Below are 14,466 nucleotides of genomic sequence, written 5' to 3'. Positions count from 1 at the left end.
GCTGGGAGCACGGTTTGAAGTCCTAGATAGCCCAATAGGATGTGAAACGGTGCAGCCCAAAAGCCCACAACCGCCGGGTTTGAACATTGAACGCAAACATTCCCTGCTGCACACGGCTTCTGGAATGAGCGCTACTCAAACGTCATCACACTCCCTCCCATTTTCCCTCGTTTTGGAAACAAAGCTAATCACCTCATTCTCAAAAGTAATCACGTACGTCATCCTCAAGGCTCAGAAAACAGAAACCCACCTCAGATCTCCGCCACGTCAACAAACACCGACGTGTCCTCATCTCGACGCACCACTCCTCCAAGAGCCAACATTTAAAGCACCCCTCCCCGCACCAACCCTACAATCTCCCTGGCCCCATAATTCTTTGAATACTTCTCCAGCAAGACTCCCCAGGCCCCCCTCGAAACTTCTCTATAAATACCGCCCAGCAAAATCCACACCTCCTCCAAAATTCAAGTCGTCGTTACAATGAACCAAACCGAAACTCACCGCGGCAGCGACGACGCTGTTGCAGCGGTGCCGAGCTTTAACTTCCAGCGGCTCCGAGTGATCACGCCGCTTGGCCGCGGCGCCAAGGGCGTAGTGTTTTTAGTGCAAGACCAAGAGACGGACAAGCTCATGGCCTTGAAGGTAATTTCCAGGGACATGATCCACCGCAAAAGTAAAGACGGTGACGGCACCGACGAGTACCGGCGAGTCTGCTTCGAGCAGCAAGTACTACGTCGTTTCGACCACCCGCTCCTCCCAAAGCTGCATGGAGTCCTCGACACTGAGAATCTCGTCGGCTACGCCATCGACTACTGCTCCGGCCGCGATCTCAATTCTCTCCGGAAAAGACAGACGGAGCGCATGTTCTCCGATGACGTCATCAGGTAATTAAAATCTGTTGTAACGGAATTTCGAGATCCGACCCTGATTGATTTTTTTTTTTTGAGATATTGAACTGAATCTTGTTTCCGGTGGTTGTTAAGGTTTTACGCGGCGGAATTGGTTCTGGCATTGGAGTATTTGCACGCCTTGGGAGTTGTTTACCGGGATTTGAAGCCGGAGAACGTTATGATCCAAGAGAACGGCCACATTATGCTCGTGGATTTCGATCTCTCAACCAACCTCTCGCTGCCGCCGATCAAGACTCCTCAACCAGCTCCGAGATCAAATTCGCTACCAAAATCAGCGTCCAAGAAACTCCAGAACAAGAAGAAGCACAGGTCGCTCTTCCGCAGCTTCTGCAACTCGGGAATCTCGCCGGACGATTTGATCGTACCGGTCGAGACCGAAGCCGAAACCGAGAAGTCGGAGAAATCCGAAAGCAAAACGGAGTCGGCAAAGTCGTCCGGGAAATCGAACTCGTTCGTCGGAACGGAGGAGTACGTGGCGCCGGAGATCATATCCGCCACCGGCCACGGCTTCGAAGTAGACTGGTGGTCCCTGGGAGTGTTGCTCTACGAAATGCTGTACGGTACGACGCCGTTCAGAGGCGTCAACCGGAAGGAGACGTTCTACCGGATACTGACGAAGTCGCCGGAGCTGACGGGGGAAGCGACGCCGTTAAGGGACCTGATCAGGAAGCTTCTGGAGAAGGATCCGAGGCAGAGAATCGTGCTGGAGGAAATCAAGGAGCACGAGTTTTTTAAGGGCATAGGAGGATCGTGGGACACGGTGGCGCAGCTAGCGAGGCCGCCGTATATCCCAGAGGAGGTGAACGAGGGTAGGGATGGGAATAAGAAAATAGACGTGGAGTCGGTGGTGGAGGGAATATTCGGAGAGAATAAATGCGGCGGTGGTGACGAGGAGGAAGAGAATAAGAAGAAGAATGTGAATAAAAGGGTGTGGGAGGAAGAACTGAATCACAAACCCACTCAACCTGATGATACCTTTTCTGTTTTCTAACCAAATTCTTTCATTTCTTTTTTATTGGTTTCATCTTCTTGTTCTTTTTTACTTAATTTTGAGAGAGGCATATATTCGTAACTTGTATAAGGTATGGTCAAGAAATCAATGTAAAAGATGAACATCTATATTGTAATCTAAAGCTTCTGCAATCATGTGAGGCTTTAAAGTGTCAAACTATGAACAGTTTGTAGAGTAGGGAGTGTGAATCAACCAAAATGTGGGCATCGATCGATCTTACTAATCCTACTAGTGGTCGGCCTCTCTGATCCATAATGTTCGTGCATTGATGCATGGGCTGTTTTGGATTCTCATATAGGATTGGCCAATTTTAGGGTTCGTTTGAGATGGAGATGCTTATAGTACAAAAAACTGTGAAGGATGGATTCCAACTTGTGGAAAGTGAAATGAATTGCGAAGGAAATGAACTGGGGTAGCTCAAAACCGAGGAAGTTGATGACAGAAGATAGAGAACGATGGAAAAGGAAAACCCAAGAGACCCATCAAATCTCTGCAGTTAATGATTTGAGGACCCTCTTTTGGGTCACCTATAATCATAGAAGTTAGAACTGTCCTTTGTTCCTTTTCCAACTGCAGCAATTATACAAATCTCTAAACTGAATGTTAAATTCTGATGCTGGCCAGCCACATAAAATAGATAGATGCAGCAAATGAATAATAAAACTGCATGTGAAGCCAGCAAATATAATTCGATCGATAGGACCACGAACTGGTCGGCTTTGATTTCTAATAAACGTGGGGGGGGGGGGGGGTCGTTGCGTAGGTTGATATATTCAGCTAAGGATTACCAGACAGAGAAGCTTCTGCAGCTTTGCAAGTCACTACTGGAAATCATGAGTACTTCGTCGGCCATCAAAATTTGCAATGGGGGTCCTTGTTCATTCATGGTTTCGGACCCCTTTCCTGTTGAGTTTGGTGGATTGTTCACATATATAGCTTCTAGGCCACATGATCCATGCAATTCTAAAACCATGCAAGAATCAAGAGTGTGGTATGGACCTTGATCATGTGATGAGAAGAAGAAGTCTTTTACGTATTTTGGGTAAGAAGATTTTGACACTTAACACAAGAAGCATGCCACGGAATTGATCATCAAGCACCGCTAGTTTAGACACGAAGATAAAAATCATTTCATATTTTCATTGTGATATTTTCTTCATTATATGAGCGATAGTGTAGATGAAATTATTTTCTGTATGCGTATAAGAAAAAAGATCTATAAGCTGTTTATTGAGTTTAATGTCTGACTTCTATGGTCTGCTTCTTCTATCAAATAATGTCTCAATTATTTTATTTTAGCTCTTCCAACAACAATTGATCGAATACATTTCCCTCTATACTATGCAACTCGAACAATCTAAACTCAAAGACTCGAGATATTTGGTTGCCGGCCTAAGACCGTTTTCGCTTTTGCCTTAATATTGAGCTTAAGTCTTTCTAAATCTTTATTAAATTCCGTCAAAGAAATCATACCATGCCTCAGGCTCTTCTGACTTTCAGAAACACAGTGCCATAAAAAAAATACAAAACAGAAACATAGAACATCAGACTAATCTTTTATGTATAGACTTGTTGGTCAAGTATAGTTGATGTCGTCGGTACGAATGCGACGGAAATGAAGTTTAAATAAGAATGCAAGAAACTAAGAAAAGGAGGATTTTAAATAATTTTGATGCAGCTTCTAACAACCTAATTAGTCATGATCAGAAGTTAACATGGATCACTTTCGTAGCCTCTTAACCAATTTGATGTGTCTGCAAGATAAGCTGATCGACTATACGTCTGATTTCGTCCACATGGAATTGGATTATTGTGTCCTTGACATTAATGGAGCCGAAAGCTTATTTCTGAGTAGCTAGGGCGAGTCTGCTATCGAGCTCTAAGTACTCATCAGTAGCATAAAAGTACCCTCGAATTATTAAGTACCATACTTACTGTGGAGGGACTGGAGGCACAACCAAAACGAGAGTTCGGCTGCTATGATGTATATCTCTCGTCTGTTGGAGTTAGTATGATGTATATTTATTTATCGGATAAACAATTGAAATCTACTACTAGTCTATCGTGAGTCCGATATATATCTTGATCCATTACTTGACAAAATCTGTTGTTACAATAGTGCTGATATATATCAAGCTTATATATTATGTATTATATAGCACCTGGAACTCTTGATCGGAAGGTAAATTTGGACTTTTGTCATTCTCTTCCTCAGCTCAGTCGTTTTTAATGCAAATCTGTTTCCGTGATGATTTATATAGGGAATTGTTACTCAAAGATCTCATACTCGCATGTGAAAATTTGAAAGAACGTTCAAGAATAATGAGTGTCTACAGCCTCACGTCTATGGGTTGAATTTTAAAACTCGTTCATATTTGGTCGTACTTGTCATACTACAGGTTCAGATTGACTAACGTTAAACTATTAATATATCAGATGAGCTGCTGATGATTTGTAAGAAATCAGATTAAAAATAAGATCCAACTTATTTGATCTGTTCAACATCAGTTTGTCCCTCGCTCCATCAAAAACAATGAAGCAGATCGATTTCTAAGTGATTACGGGGAAAACATCATGTTTCAGATTTTCAAATCAAGGTTGTTATGCGCAGGGTAGAAAGTGACAACAACATTCAACTGCGCTACTGCTCAATCATATATGCAAGGCAAACCAGATTTTTGCTGCCTTTGCACAACCAGTACTACTAGGTCATTATACGTGAGATCAAGATGCGGTCCATCCACAAGTCTTAGGTGGCGGAGGGAGAAACAAAAATGAGAAGGGGCAAAATTTTGAATCAATCACACAAAAGATGACTTAATGAATGAATACATGCATGCACCATCTCAGATTTAGACACTAAATCAATCTTTTAATAAATTTTAACTTCCTAAATTAAATGAGGTTAATACATAAACTGAGAGTGTCTTAAGTTCATAAAAGATAAACACATGAGCTAAGACTCTAAAAGAGATACAAAGCTATTACCAGCAACAAAAGGGCAAGAAGCAACAAATATGTTTATTTTTTGGATCCCTCTAGCTCACTAAATATTGCACGTACTCTCTCCCGTAGAGTTGCTATATCTCAGAGCATTGCCTAAATCCTTCCCCAAAAGCTCTGAAGTTGATCATATCGCATCCTTAGTTTGTTAAAGCTATTTTTTTTGTGATGGAAATTAAACGGATCAAGCATACGCTTCATCTAAGTCTTTTGCAAATGTGTTGGGGACATCATATTGGCAATGTGATATATATATATATATATATATATATATATATATATATATATATATACACACACACATATAATCTGTCTATGCCTCCTCCAATACAAGGCCACAAAAATAAAAGAACATAGTGGGAAGTATCACACTAGCAAATAAAAGCATAACCAAGAAGATGATACATGACATTGTCAAAAAAAAGAAGATGATACATGAATATAACCATGCATATTGGAAGTTGATTTCTTTTGTATGGTAAAATTAATATTTCAGTGGGGGCACAAATGACTCAAACGTGAAGAAAATCAAAAATTCAGTGGGGGCAAGGGCCCTCACTAGTCCTATGCTGCCTCCGCCAATGCGGCGTCCCCCTCCCTCTCTTAATTTGCAGAATTTACCTTAGAGGTTCATGCCCACAAGAATTATTTCAAATGTGTTGCCCGCGTGGAACTGTAACAAGCATATGCCGTGAAGTTGATTCTGTTGCAAATATCATTGGAGGTTGCTTATGTTTAACCTAGCAATAGTTGGTCGTTATAAGGTTCGACTGTTGTGGGCAAAAAACAAATCCCTGGTAAATATTTTTTGAGAGAAATGGTTAACTTCATTTCACATAAGTCATGAACGGCCGCAATGACCATACAAATGGAGTGACGAAACCACTCCAAATGCAAGTTAACAACTAAGCAACTAACAGTGCACAAACCATCAAAATAAAACAATAGAAGCAAAACTAAAACATAATAACTTTTAAACCCAAACCAAGCAACGATTCTACCAGATCAAGCCAAAGACATCAATTGTGTACTCTCACGGTAAGAAAAGAAGCAATGAAAAGAAGAGAAATGATCTTTCCTAGATCAGCTAGGATATTACTCGCCATCGGCCTCATTGAAGAGGCACATTGAATCACCATCAGGAATCTCCACCTCTGCCACAGCCTCTGGGGGATTATCTTTCAGGGATTTGATAATAACCTAAACAGTGTTTGAGCTTAGTCCGTAAGCTTTCACATACTTGGTCTTTGAATTGTTCTCAAGTCAATAAACCATAATACTTTCGTTTACAAAAATTAACCAATAATTAATTTCTGAAGTTACTGACGCATGCCTCTGACTACGACATGAACAGCAACAACACCCAAGACTTGGCGAGCACACATTCTCTTCGTCTAAGAGTATACTTTTATCACAAGGCGTGCAAGAAATTTTGACTCATTGTTTGAACGTTACCATTCTTATTTTACTGATACAGAATTCCAATTACAATCGAGCGGACCAGTTCATGAATTCTTAAAGAAAAGAGATCGAGAAGAAAGTATTCAGTAGTTTATTGGAACGGCTAACAGCTTCCTTGGTCATGATCAACACTTGCACACAGCTTCTTAACCGATCAAATATGCTGATGGTCGTAAGGACGCAACAGAGTGAACGTTCCACCTGCAAGGGTAGCATCTCGAAAGCAATGGAGCGGAAAGCTTTTATAAGAGATAGGAGACCTCCACTAGTTAAATAAAGTACGCTGGCCAATACCCAACAGAAATCATACCAAATTGATCAGATTGCTGATTATTGTTACTATAGGAAACACAAGGCAACTTTACCCTGATCGGAAATGAACATTTTGCGTTGGATCGACCAAATCCTAGGTTGAAACGTCCAGCTTACAACTTCCAACAAAAAAGTGGATGAAAATATGGTTAAGATATCGGTTGAGATGACTTCTGGCCTAATCACAGTTGAAATTACTAATTCTAGCATAATTGCAATTGTTCATGATATAGATGCCTAGATGGCCACAATAAGCTATCACATTCATAGTCTAAAAGGACCGGGCAGATAAGGATACAGAAACAAATGTCGACCAAGAATGATCATGCATAATTTAAACAATCATGCCTTCATGGTGAAGGCAAGCCAAGAATGGCAAATGCCTCTATACATGTCAACAATTTTTTTATAATTTGGATTACTGAAATACAAAAGTGAGCCACCTGAAAGGAAGCCATAAGAAAAATGAAGCAAGCAAACATTGCCGCAGACCTCCAGGATTTCGCATTTGGACAAAGATGCATCTTTTCAATGCACAGTTCTCCGTTTTATGACCCATGGGTTGTCAAAACAAACAAACCACCAGTGCAGCAATCACAAAGGCAATCAAGAGAAAATATGAGCAAGCATAACTTCATATCATTTAACATGTCTCACTAGTAAAACTAGATACCAGAGTCTAGATTTAAGAGTACTGAACTGAAGACAAAAATAGGATTCTTAATAGGATCTCCTTCCAAACTGAAATTTAAAAACACACAATGAAAAGTCTTGCGATAGCTCCAAAGCTTACTCATCTTCCTGGCTGCGCAACCTGGCAAGCTTGTTGGTGACAACAACATCCAACTGAGCAGCACGCTCAACAATCTCCTTTCTCTTCCGGGTGGAAATGTTGTGTGCAATCTCGGCACAGTAAGTCCTAAAATATTGGAGGAAAACGAAGGAATATCAGAATGTTGCAGAGAGATCTTTTAGATCAGAGCACATTAAGTAGCAATCTTGGCACAGTAAGTCCTAAATTACATAACATGAGATCAACTAGTACTTCAAAGAAACTGTAACGAACCTGTTGTGCATCATAAGAACTTCCAACTCCTTGACATTGTGGACAACAAATTTCTTGAATTTGTTGGGGAGGTAGTGGCGAGTCTTCTTGTCAGAGCCATACCCAATGTTGGGCATCAAAGTGACTCCCTTAAACTTACGCCTGACACGGGAATCAATACCCTTGGGCCTTCTCCAGTTGGTCTGCCATACAACCAAACAGAAAAACATAACATTAGGGCTCCATAAGGCAGGGTGCACTTACACATTTGAACTCAGAACTAATTCAGTCAATAAAATGGACCATTGAAACTAAAATAAAATTGTGTTCCAAAGTCCCAAATAAACAAGATCTCAAATAGAAAAGATTGAATATCATCTATAAACACCAAACATAGAAATCATCAACTAGCTAGACTAAGAAGCCAACAACCAAGCAAGGAATGATGCTGTCTGCAAGATGCTAAACCTACTGGAGATCACTTATTCTACCCCGTGCAATAAAGGACTTGCAACAGGAAAACTAAACAATTAATCGGTTCATCTGAACAGTACTAAAAAAGAAAGTACAAACACATGGATAAAATGAAAGACAAGATGTGGGGAAGATGATTGTTGATGATTTCAATAGGTTAAAATGAAACCCAACTGCCCACCTTCCCCAGATGAATGTTGCAGGGAAATCTTTCGGATCAGAGCGCATTGAGTAGCACTACGCCGATACACACAATCCATGCTTTGCTTTGCTTATAAAACTAGACACCAACACACCCAGTACAGAACCTCTCATCTTAAATTGACATCTAATTACAACCTGTCATAAACAATACAAAGTTCTACTTACAACTAAGCGTACGCTTACATTATAAGATCGTACATAATCCAATTGCATTCAAACAGCGATACATACATATAATCGAAAGAACAAAATGAACTGGAGATCTGTACCTTGACACATATCTTCCTGTCCCACTGGGGCCTCTTGAACTGCTTGACGCGCTTCTTCACAATCTGCTTCTTCAGCAAAGGCACGGCCATTGTTCCTGTTATTCAAACAACCACAATATCATCAATATCCCCCGATTTCTACCAACCCAAGGTCACTCAGCAACAGAAATAAAGTCCGCAAAGATTAAAGAGAAAAAAGGAGATGGGTTTTGAAAACTCCGATCCAGAAAATCCAGCTATTCTGGAGTAACACCTGAAATTGAGGAGCAGAAGAACACGATAACGAAGGAGAGAGGAGATGAGAGATTAGGGTTTCGAACCTGAAGGGAAGGCGACGCAGACAGAAAGAGTGGAGAGGAGGAAGAGAGGCGGGGAGCGGGCTAGGGTTTTAGTCCAAGTGAGTGAATATATACGAAACAGGAGTGGTTGGCTGCCTCGGCACCACACCATAAGATTTCATTTGTTTACTCAGAAACCCAAAGTTTCCGGCCCAAACCAAGCCCACAGTCCTATCACTATCTTTCAGACTAGTTGGAGAATTCCAAAGGCTGATCTTGGTTGCACCTTCCTAATTAGGGCAAAATCAAAAGCTTGCATATAATACTGACAATCATGACGAATTATCCAATCTCACACAAGTCGTTCGATCTCCTATCCTGCCAAGGCTGATAGCACCACCGAAAGGCGCGCCACTTTCAAGCTCAATCTCATTCCATTGATAATGGATATGGCTATCAACAAGCCAACGTTGATGACCTCCTCTGATTTAATGACTCTAGTTCAAGTATGAATGACTTTTGGGTAGGTGTCTTGACTTAATTGTTCTACGATTTTTAGGTCAGGTGATTTAGTTGCTCATGAGAGGATCCGGATCCTTTTTTCACTGTAGTAGGGATTGCTGCCCATCAGTATCCGGAGGTTGAGGAAGATGAAATTGAGCAGAAACTAAAGCCCTAACATCTCTAATTTTGAGATGGTATTTAGGGCTTCGTCTTCGATCTCTTCTACTCCTACTTTCCATGCACGCAATTTGATTTTTTGGAGAAGAGCCTTGATGACCATTTGAAAATTGACGGAGTCCGGTGCTTCTTTGTGAAAGGTTTTAAGTGTGGGCTGAGGCCGAGATGATGAGATAGATGGTGATGATGATGGTAATAGGGCAAAGCTCGTTGTGGCTATCTTAAGTCAACCACTCAATACTGATCGTTTAGGATCGGGGATAGAGTGTAGCAAATCTGAAGCTAAGGATCGACGGTTCGCACTCTCTTGTTTTCGCATCAATTCACGTATGTTTTCTGCTTTCCTAGTTGTATATAATTCTTTTTTTTTTTAGCCAAATAATGACTCTTTTGAGTTTTATAGTGAAGGTTTTTTCTCCTGCTTGACTCTATTGATAATAATCATAATATTGGCGACTTGCCTATGAAATTTAATCGATCTTTGAGACAGAACATAATGAGTCTTAGGCCTGGGAGCTCCGCAAAAGCTGAAGTGTTCTAGGGTTTTGAAAAATAAAATTTGCATCTCTCTCTGACGGCACGTCCATCGACACTGTTAGACGAGATTTCTGGTGGGTCAACTGTGGCCTAGCATGGTGGGGGTTGGTGGGGATAGAGAGAGGGTGGACAAGGCCGGCCTTGGGCTAAAGTCATTAAAGCAATAGTTTTGGGCCCCCAATTTTAAGGGCCCCCTTAATTGTACACACAAAATTAAAAAAAAAACTGGGTTAGAAAAAAAACCGTGACAGTGTTTTTTACAGTAAACGCTATGAAAAAAAAGAAAAGCCGGACTTTAAAATACCAAAATAAAGAACGGGATTCCAAAATATATATGTATACGAAGAAAATGGTGATTTTGTTTCAGTTATTGGAGTTTTGGAGCAACTACAAGAGGACCATTGGCTTGGGTGAAGATCAGACTGTGTCTTGGGTAATGTAATGTGTGTCGTAACTATCATTTCTATCTTTCTTGTATGTATCTAGTGCTGATTTTCTTTAGCACCAGTAGGAAAATTTAACAATCTTCTATGTGTGAGACCCCTCTAAGAATGTATTGATCTTTCAAGGAAATCAGTAAGTTAATATCTTTTGACTTTGTGGACAAAAGATATTGACAATGTAAGTCAAATACAAAACCTTGTTGGTTGAGACAATGTATTACCTGAGCAATTTTGTAATATAATACAACAATTACTTGTATTTATATTTGTTGTTATATTACTTTTACTAACAGTTATGATGGAACTACATCTTACATTATGTAGAACAACAATTTGTAAGCACTTTGAAATGAGTAAAGATAGCAGTTATTACATGCTTGGATTGCTTACAAACTTTTGTTAACCATACTTGTTACTGTTGCATGTGCTAAGAGAAGCTTTTCGAAGTTAAAGTTGATCAAATCTTATCTTCGATCAACTATGTCTCAAGAAAGACTGAATGTTTTGGCTATGTTATCGATTGAAAATGAGTTGGCGGAAAAGCTTGAGTGTTCGTGCTTAATTGATACTTTTGCTTCTAAAAATGCAAGAATGGCAATTTTTGAGTAAAAATGTACTGATATTTGTAACTTTTATATTTTTGTTTCAAACATTATAGTATTTTATTATTATTGAAAGTTTTATTGCTATGTTTTGTTGTTTCAAAAAAATTATTGTTTCAAATTTTTTTTTTGACAAGAGGCCCCAATTTTTCTCGTCGCTTCGAGCCCCGTAAATCTCAGGGCCGGCCCTGAGGGTGGACGACATTTTTTGTAATCGAAGTCGCTGCATTCTAGTTGCAGTGGTCTTTCTCGGAGGCGATTCCATTGTGTCGCTATAGATTTCCAGTTGCGTTCTTGTCGGCGGGTGGAGCCACTTCCGGTGCGCGATGATATGAGATAGGGGAGCAGAGGCGGCAGTGGCTGATTGGCTTTCCATGTGAATCCGGGTCGGATCTCCTGCATCTTTGCTGGGTTGAATTTAGTTTGGTGGTGAGGTGCACTGACGTCATAGATATGGACGGTGGTTTCTAGTGGCAACTTGAGTCGGCGAAGGAGGGATAATTTGCAGACAGAAGTCGGCAACAGGTCGGCTGTAATCCTAGCCGACCGATCTTTGGAGATCCACTAGTGGGCCTGGGATGGATCAAATATGTGGGCTTGGGACTTCTTGGCCAGGTCTCGTTTTCTATTTTTTTAGTTGGTTTTTATCGTCACTCATCCTTGTGAGGGTTTAGGATTTGGTCGTCGGTAGTGTCATTGGTGTGCCATTTTATGGTGCATGTCATCTTTAAGGACTATTATAATGGTCGATTCTTTTTTGGTGTCAATGTAATGAGAGAGTTGTCTATGTAAATATACCGGAGGTTTTGGTATGTGATACTATTTAAGCGTTTTATTAGCGGCGAGTTGGTATCGATTACTTCTTTAATCGTTTAGATTAGTTCGAGATTGGGTCTTCTTATCTCATGTCTAATTCTTCTTGTGATAGTCTTGTCACTAGCACTATTGGTAAGGATGAGTGTGGGGAGTTTAGTTCCACCACCAAGTAATCCTTTTAATGTAATTTTAATATCTTCCTAGTGCAATATAGCTTTCTTTTCTTAAAAAAATAATTAAACCATCTATTTTAAATAAAAATTTGCATGCAAGTAATAAAAGTGGCATGCCATCACCACTCAGTGCAGGGGCGGATCTCATGTGTTAAGGGGGGGAGGACTCAAGCATCTCCAGCCAATAGGGGAAAAAAAACACCCGGTACTAATTTTTTTTTTAGATGTGTGTAGACTTAGCATCCCCAAATTACCCTCAATTCCCCATTGTATTATACCATATACTGAACCAATTCCCCTCTTCTTTCTTCCCCGACCCCAAATCTTAAATCCCTAAAATCTCCAAACACAAATTTAAACCTACATGGTCCTCTAGAATACAGAGGTGTTCAGCCAAGACCAAAACAGCTCTACACAATTTTAGTGTGTGTTGTGCTCTCAGAGAGAGAGAGAGAGAGAGAGAGAGAGAGCTTGGTATTGCTTCTCTCTACATCTTTTTGGTCAAGTTTGTCTCTTATTTTGAGACTTTGATCAAACAAACACATCAGGAATGGCAAGAATCCCAGCCCATAATGCTTTCTTTTTCTTTTGAAAAAAAAGAAGAAAAAGCTTCTCTGCAAAATAATCATCCCAGTAAGTTCATTCAGCTCACCAATCATTTTCTCATGCAATTTCTCTATCTGGGTACCTCTATTACTACGATTTCAGTGTAAAGGTTTTAGCTTTGACCTTTCTTCTTGCTTTGGAATCTTTTTTCCTTATTGGATGGATGCTTTGGATTGGTAGGTACTTCTAGTTATGCTAGATTCTGATTTCTCTGTTAGTTTTTTTGGAAAGGAAGTAGAGAGTGATTGTAGCCAATCGAAATTTCCAAATTTGGTAAGAACGTTTTTCACTTTTGGTTCTGGGAACTATTTTTTCCAGTTTTGTTATGGGAAGGTCAGACTCTTATTTGGGAAAACGAAAGAATGATTCTTTCTGTCTTCTCCCTCAATATCTCAATTTATTTTCATCTAGTACATGAGTATTATTGTCTTCTTTGAACTAATATAATGAAATTCAATAATCAGATTGTTAATATTTGACAAAGTTCAATTTTTTTCTTTTCAAATAAAATAAATAAATTTCCGGGTATATATTAAGTGTTCATTTGATTATGGTGTTGGGCATGCTAAGTTTTCTGGGTATATAATGATTTCTTGTTGGAGCTGCTTTACATGATTATGTGGGGTGATTATGGATTCGTGATGACTAACTGCAATAATGAGCATGATGTTGTGATATTGAATTGTTTCGAATTGTGCTATGTGCATTTATCAATTTGGTAGCTGTAATGTTAATAGTTGTCTAATATATGCATTGGTATTCAATGATTATAGGTTATTAGTCTAAGATCTAAAAAATGTCAAGACCCTCTGCCAAAATCGAAGCGATTAAAAGAAATTACTTCATGGTTTTCAAGGGATGTTGAGTCCGGAAGTTCCAATTTGAATTATACTCCTTCCATTACTTCTCTAAATTTTAATGATGAACCACAACCTTCAAGTCATTTTCCATTGCCCAACTCTCAACCTTTAGAGCCACCAAATAGGATTAATGCTCTTCAACGTGATCCTGGATTACGTTGTCCGATTTGGGAATGGCCAGTGGATGAGCAAGATAGAGTTCGAAAAGCCTACATTTCGTTAGTGCCTTTTCAACCTAAGGTGGTGTTTCCAATGACCAAATATGGGGGTCAACAACAGAAGTTTCAGTATTCTTGGTTCAAGACTTATCCATGGCTTGAGTACTCAATTGTTGTTGATAGAGCAATTTGCTTTCCTTGTTTTCTTTTTGACACTAAAGATTCTTGCCATCATGCATTTATTGTGGAAGGATTTAAAAATTGGAACAAGGTTTATACGGGTAATAATATGTTGATGAAGCATGTTGGAAGCATCACATCTCAACCCATGGCTGCCATGCAAAAATGGGATTCGTTGAGGAACTCAGATGGCCATATTGATAGAGTTCTTGAGACAAGGTCATTGAAGAACATGGAAGACAATCAATTGAGGCTTACGGCTTCAATAGAGTGTTAGATTGCTTGCTATTCAAGGAGCTCCTTTTAGAGGCCATGATGAATCTAAAAACTCCTTGAATCGTGGATATTTTCAAGAAGTAATAAAATCTTTTTCAAGGATGAGTGTGGATATTGAGAGAGTTGTCTTAGAAAATGCCCCTGCAAATGCCAAGTACACTAGTC

General features: G+C 39.8%; 2 protein-coding genes and 1 non-coding gene across 3 annotated transcripts; 1 reads left to right on the top strand and 2 right to left on the bottom strand.

Moving 5' to 3' along the window:
* Window positions 1–450: 450 nt before the first annotated feature.
* Window positions 451–2,050, top strand: LOC126782983 (serine/threonine-protein kinase OXI1-like). Its single transcript, XM_050508356.1, has 2 exons — window positions 451–884; window positions 984–2,050. The coding sequence occupies exons 1-2, from the start codon at window positions 481–483 to the stop codon at window positions 1,900–1,902; spliced, it is 1,323 nt and encodes a 440-aa protein (XP_050364313.1). The 5' UTR covers window positions 451–480; the 3' UTR covers window positions 1,903–2,050.
* Window positions 2,051–7,318: 5,268 nt separating this feature from the next.
* On the bottom strand, window positions 7,319–9,087 carry LOC126782769 (60S ribosomal protein L32-1-like). Its single transcript, XM_050508073.1, has 4 exons — window positions 9,012–9,087; window positions 8,692–8,786; window positions 7,766–7,947; window positions 7,319–7,618 (listed from the first exon to the last, which is right to left on the bottom strand). The coding sequence occupies exons 2-4, from the start codon at window positions 8,779–8,781 to the stop codon at window positions 7,489–7,491; spliced, it is 402 nt and encodes a 133-aa protein (XP_050364030.1). The 5' UTR covers window positions 8,782–8,786; window positions 9,012–9,087; the 3' UTR covers window positions 7,319–7,488.
* LOC126785534 (small nucleolar RNA snoR135) lies at window positions 8,339–8,483 on the bottom strand. The gene has a single exon (XR_007671066.1). It is a non-coding gene; the product is annotated as a small nucleolar RNA snoR135 (small nucleolar RNA).
* Window positions 9,088–14,466: the final 5,379 nt, after the last annotated feature.

The sequence above is a fragment of the Argentina anserina genome, chromosome 2 (genome assembly GCF_933775445.1).
Source record: "Argentina anserina chromosome 2, drPotAnse1.1, whole genome shotgun sequence".
Classification (NCBI taxonomy): domain Eukaryota; kingdom Viridiplantae; phylum Streptophyta; class Magnoliopsida; order Rosales; family Rosaceae; genus Argentina; species Argentina anserina.
This window is presented reverse-complemented; position numbering and strand designations above follow the sequence as displayed.

Bases quoted from the DNA above. Each gene is read 5' to 3' on its own strand.
- LOC126782983 (XM_050508356.1), top strand. From the start codon at position 481: ATGAACCAAACCGAAACTCACCGCGGCAGCGACGACGCTGTTGCAGCG. The intron at 885-983 runs GTAATTAAAATC...GTGGTTGTTAAG, and splicing joins TTCTCCGATGACGTCATCAG to GTTTTACGCGGCGGAATTGG.
- LOC126782769 (XM_050508073.1), bottom strand. From the start codon at position 8,781: ATGGCCGTGCCTTTGCTGAAGAAGCAGATTGTGAAGAAGCGCGTCAAG. The intron at 7,948-8,691 runs GTACAGATCTCC...GTTGTATGGCAG, and splicing joins ACAGGAAGATATGTGTCAAG to ACCAACTGGAGAAGGCCCAA. The intron at 7,619-7,765 runs GTTCGTTACAGT...CCAATATTTTAG, and splicing joins GTTCTTATGATGCACAACAG to GACTTACTGTGCCGAGATTG.